This window comes from Chaetura pelagica, unplaced genomic scaffold, assembly GCF_000747805.2.
Source record: "Chaetura pelagica isolate M959 unplaced genomic scaffold, ChaPel_1.0 scaffold47, whole genome shotgun sequence".
NCBI classification, from domain to species: Eukaryota; Metazoa; Chordata; class Aves; order Apodiformes; family Apodidae; genus Chaetura; species Chaetura pelagica.
In genome coordinates, this window is record NW_009954140.1 from 1,397,102 (window position 1) to 1,402,523 (window position 5,422).

At 37.6% G+C, this 5,422-nt stretch overlaps 1 protein-coding gene across 1 annotated transcript; it reads right to left on the minus strand.

The window, feature by feature from the left end:
* Positions 1–1,702: 1,702 nt before the first annotated feature.
* Positions 1,703–3,644, minus strand: TOB1 (transducer of ERBB2, 1). Its single transcript, XM_010002675.1, has one exon. It carries the CDS (start codon positions 3,510–3,512, stop codon positions 2,532–2,534), a length of 981 nt encoding a protein of 326 aa, XP_010000977.1. The 5' UTR covers positions 3,513–3,644; the 3' UTR covers positions 1,703–2,531.
* Positions 3,645–5,422: the final 1,778 nt, after the last annotated feature.

The following is a 5,422-nucleotide window of genomic DNA, read 5'->3' on the forward strand; positions in this document are numbered from 1 at the left end:
GGCACCCATTTGGAACAGTGTTGCAATAGAAATGTTTGATCTAACAAATTCAGCACCAAACTGTAGCAAAAGATAAATAAACACGTGAAGTAGATTGAACAGAAAGCACACAACTTCACTTTCTAAAAGAAGAGAAAACATTTAAAATCTTCATATTTGCATTATTTGAGAAAACTGGAAGCTCTCTCTACAGACTGTCTCCTTGCACTGCACCATAAACAAATCCTGCCTATTAAAATGGTTATATCAAAAGGTGCTGCAAAACCCAACCGTGTTTCCAGAGATTCAATCTTGCTGCAAACCCCTGCCTTCCACAGGCAGAGCTCATTACAGTGGAAGGGAACAAATCAGAATGGGAAGAGGCTTTAAGACAAATTATTATTTAGGTCACAGGAACACTACAGAACATGCAGAACAGTCTCCACCATCAGAGTTGTTCAACCTCATCCTAGGCAGTTTAGGTATTATTTTTCTAAATAGTAGAATTGTAGTAAGTTTTAAAGTCTAGGCATACAAAAATAGAAATTACACAGAGCTAAGTTTCATTTTCTAGTCACTGATCCAATGTTTTATTCTAATTTTCTTTTTGTCTAATTGTAATAGAAAGCAAAATCATCCACTTAAAATTAAGAGAGGAAGCAATGCACTTTTAAGTATGGTCATGTCCACTGATGTGCCATTAGCAGAAAGATAAACCAGATGGCAAACTCAATAAGAGGGAGCCAGTTCAATGCAGACAGATGAATGCCTAAAAACCTCTTCATTCCATTATTGCCTTTGAATCAGTTGTCATAGCATTAGAAATTGATGCCATTGTCAGCCTCCCATCTCCACCCCGACCACTTCCCCACAGCATGTAACTTCTCTCTGTACAACTGCCATGGAAAATAAGCTGATGTTTGTTAGATTTATGGATTTAAAAAGCAAGTTTTTCTTTTCCTTGACTATGTCCATTAGCAAAGAACAGATGGAAAAGAGTGAGGTATGTTACTGCAAAACAGCCCTGGAAAAGCTGAGTTGTTTTGTCAGCCTTTGAATTCTTCCTCCTCCTACTCACATACATCCATGTTTTGCAAATCTATCACGTTAAAAATGGTGAAATCCATTAAAATAAAAACCTTAGAATGCCACATTGTCATTGCATTACATTTGTATTTTAATAGATAAAATGAAAGTTTGCAACACATCTAGTAAACTATAAATCAGCACTTTTATTCAGCCTTGTTTCTGAGCTACTCATCCCCAGCACAGAAGCAGAATGCTGATGCCCTGATCCAGGACCTCTCCAGATAATAGTTGAAACCCATCCTGATGACATGGAAAGGGAATTTCATTGAACCACCTGAGTCCTTTCTAGATACATCACATCGCACAGCAACTCAACGTTCATGTAACTCAACTCCCAAGGAAAAAAAACAAACCACCAAAATTACCTTCTGGCTTCAGCAAGCTGCAGTTATGGAAAACAAGTGAAAGTTTGCTCAAATAATTGTAGGCAAGCACTTAATCAGGCTACGTGCTTTGTCAGTAGCATTTCAGGTAAAGCAGCCCATTATTGTGGTGCATCAACACAGCAGCCCCTTCCCTCTCTCCTTTGTGAGCCACTGAGTCAGACTTTCTTGCATCATTAGCACCGACAACACAATAAATGCCGCGCTATGATCTTCAGCAGAGGAGTAAAAACGCAGACCACAACAGTCAATTAATTTTAAAGAATTTTAATACAAACTTAATATAAACTATTTCAGTCCCTCTTAACATGTAAGACACTGACTCAAAATACTTTTATACCTTTTTTCAAGTATTGCACAATGTAGGTACAAAATTAATATTTACGATTACATTTTCTTCCATAATATATAGCAAAAATCTTTAAACTTTTAACAGAAAATACAATTTGTGTTTCTTTTGAAAAAAGCAAATATTTCGTACATTTTAATTCCACCACTAAGGAATATTCTGTACACAACTTTTTATTTTTTTTTTTTTTAGAATTGATGTCTTTAAGATGGATATCTTACAATTTCAGTAAAAAAAATACAACATGAAGCTGCTGCAGCTGTCACAGATCACTGTAGTAAAAAGATATAAATGCAATACCATGTTGTAGAAACAATATATATACTCTGATATTTTACAAACTTTGTACTAAATTAAATTATACAATTAGAAAAAGACCAATAAACCCACCTATTAGTGCCAATTTTTTAAATATATATACACATATATGTTTGTGTACATATATATATACACACATGAAAAAAATCAGCCATGTCCTTGCTATATCTTAAATACTGTAAGAGGCCATATTTTGAGAGTATATTTTTGTAATGTACAGTCAGTATAAAATAATTTTGTGCTTGGTTGGCAAATGAAAAAAAATGATGCATGTTGTATTTATCTAACCAAGCCTGAATGTATTCATACTACAAGCCTTAAAAAAAATCTCAAGAGGTGGAAAAAAAGATACACCCTTGGGTACGTGCATTTTAACTTGTACAATAGTATTTACTTGTATTTCACTTTTATTTTTAGTTAGCCATAACTGGCTGGAATTGCTGGTTAGAATACTGCATGTTGTTTAAACTAAAATTCAAGCCATCCACAAAAGACTTCTCATTTAGACCTCCATAGGCTGCAAACATATCAAAGGCATTACTGTACTGGAGAGGACTGAGGTTAAGGGGGCTGTCACCAGGAAAGATGCTACTGGTACTACCTTGACCCTGCATGCTGGGGAAAATGAACTCCTTTGCGTTAGGAGAGAGGGCAGAAGTCTTCTGCTGTTGTTGTTGCTGCTGCTGCTGACTGCCTAAGCCAAGCCCGTAGAGAGAGTGCATGGAGGAGGAACGGGCTTTCTGCTTCAACAGGTCATTGACATTCAAGCCAAGGTTGGTGGGAGAAGTGCGGGCGACCTTGTTGCTACGGCCGCTATTCTTCATTTTGGTCGAGCCAAACTTGGTGGCAGCAAATGTGGCAGTGGTGAAGGTTAAAGGCTGAGTGGAGCGGGGCATGAAAGTTGGGCTCACAGCAGCAGAATGACCAAAGGGAGGAGAAGGAGAACTAGACACTGAAGATGCTGGGTCACTAATTGGCATGAACACCTGGGCCTCTGGATTAAAGCTGTTCTTGATTTCCTTATCCAACTCACATCCATTTTCATTATCATCCACATAAAGCACTTTCACTGGTCCCTTTTCACCGATTTGGTATGAAACCTCAAATGGGTCAATCCAAACACTAAGATCCTGAGGCAAGTTGCCACGAACATCATCAATGTCCAGACCACTCTCTTTGGATGCTTGTTCTATGACCGGGTCCACTTTCTCCCCTATATGTATACATCTAAACCCTGATCCTTTGTATGGCTTTTCTGGATACCAGTGCCCTTCATACTTCTTCTTCAGAAGTCTTTCAAGCTCTTCACCAAAAATGTTGACACGACGTCTGGGAAGCTTATTGTACAAATATGAAATAATAAAATTGAGTGCTACTTGGATTTCAAGCTGCATAGCTGCTATGCCACAAAGGTATAAGTCTGTTTCAAAACCCGAAGAAGAAAGTGTTCAAGATGCCACAGGGAAACAAAATTTCATTCAAAGTGCTGATTCTAGCTGATTATTATCCTTCACCTTGAGTGCTCTTGTTCCTTTAAGAAAAAACAAAAGCAAACAAATCCAAATAAGGAAAGCATAAGATCAAGCTCCAAGGCCTATTCTTGTAGCTTCACTTTCTGTAGAAAATAGGTTACTTTTTAAATTAAAAAAAAAAGCGCATCAGAGTATTATGTTCATGCCTGAGGAAGGTGAGGATGTCAACCACATCCAGCATGACTTACAAACAATACTGCAGAAGATGCACTAAGCATGTGTTTACATATACAGCATGGGGCATTTCAAAATCACATGAGCTTGCTGTTTAGTTATTCACAAAGCAGCAAGGATAATTTTTAAGACATCACAGAACTGCCAGGGCTGTCAAGGGTTCAATTACCAACCCGTATTTGGATGATTTATAGTACTCAGCTGCAAAATTTAGCACCAGACTATTAGTTTAGCTTGAAGGTCTTAGTCCAAGAGTTATTTATCATTTTAAAGTTTGCAAACATATTGGTTGCACTGCAAGCGACAGAATTATAAAAATGGTAACAGTTGTTTTAGAAGATTCCACGCAAATAACTAAAATTGTGCAATATTTATTTTAAGTCCAAGCAAATCACTCCCATAAACTGTGCACTGGCAAAATTATGCTAACTGGAAAGAAAATGTCTGCTGTACATACACAGCAATTCTTCCTCGGAATAGCTAAAATGATAATGCAGTGCATACAAAAGAGATGCATGTATCTTCTGTCATAAGGGGGGAAGGACTGTGAAATGTTTATAAAAAAATTAATACAAGTATTTTCCCTGTTTTTACAAATTATTTTGTATTATCAGATGTACTATATTAACATAGACAAAATTAATATGTCATGTTGTCTGTAGTTCAGATTTCAGAAAGTTGCTAGAGCCAACAGGGCTTCTGATTGCCTCAAAAGGGATTGTTTTTCTCCTTCTCCATGACTCCATTTTATATTTAATATAAAATATGGTTGCCACTCCTTCACAAAGGGTAAAAGATAAATTAGCTCTCTAAAGTCAAAGAAGGGACAAGAATCAAGTATTAGGACATGTACTGCTAATGAAAATCCTGCAGTACCTTAGCATAAAGGTCCTCATCCACAGGAGACACCTTTGTTCAAAAAGTACCAAGGAAACAAAATATATATTCCTTAGCTCAAGCTAAAAGCCCAAAGAGAATTTCAATTAAGTGTGCTTTTCTGCACTGCATCAATAGGAACAAAATTTAGTGTAGCTGTCACTAAAGATTAGAGAAACCAAAGTCAGCATCAAAATCCTTTAACAACATGAACACAATGCTTTTTTTATTTCTTGCTACGTATAAATCTCCTTTTAAAGACTGCAACCCCTATTTCCAAGCTGCTCCTGTTCTCCCCAACATGGTATGGGAATACTTTGAAAGCCTGTACGATAAGGCGACCTTTAAACGTTTGCTGGATCAGCACTGGGTGGGGATAAGGAAAAGATCAAGGGCAAACAGAAGATATTTACAAAAGGGACACGATCAGTACAGAAAAAGCTGATTGGGTGCTTAAAAGGGGCATTTAAAAAAATGATTTATGAATCCATCTGGTTTGTTTCCCTTCCTCCGTGCCCTCTGGGGAAGAAATGATCCTTTCAAGGTGCACCAGGGGCAGACGCGATGGATTTTTCGAAGCCCCCCAAACCGATCCACGGTACAAGCAGCTGATCAAACGAATCGGCTCGATCATTTCAATGGTATTTGTTGTTGTTTTGGTTTGTTTGTTTTTTTTCCCCTGTTTTTCAGCTACAACCCCCTCCCCCCTGCCCGGGGACCCG

What these genes read in the sequence shown, in the direction of transcription:
- TOB1 (XM_010002675.1), bottom strand. Translation starts at nt 3,512, where the DNA reads ATGCAGCTTGAAATCCAAGTAGCACTCAATTTTATTATTTCATATTTG.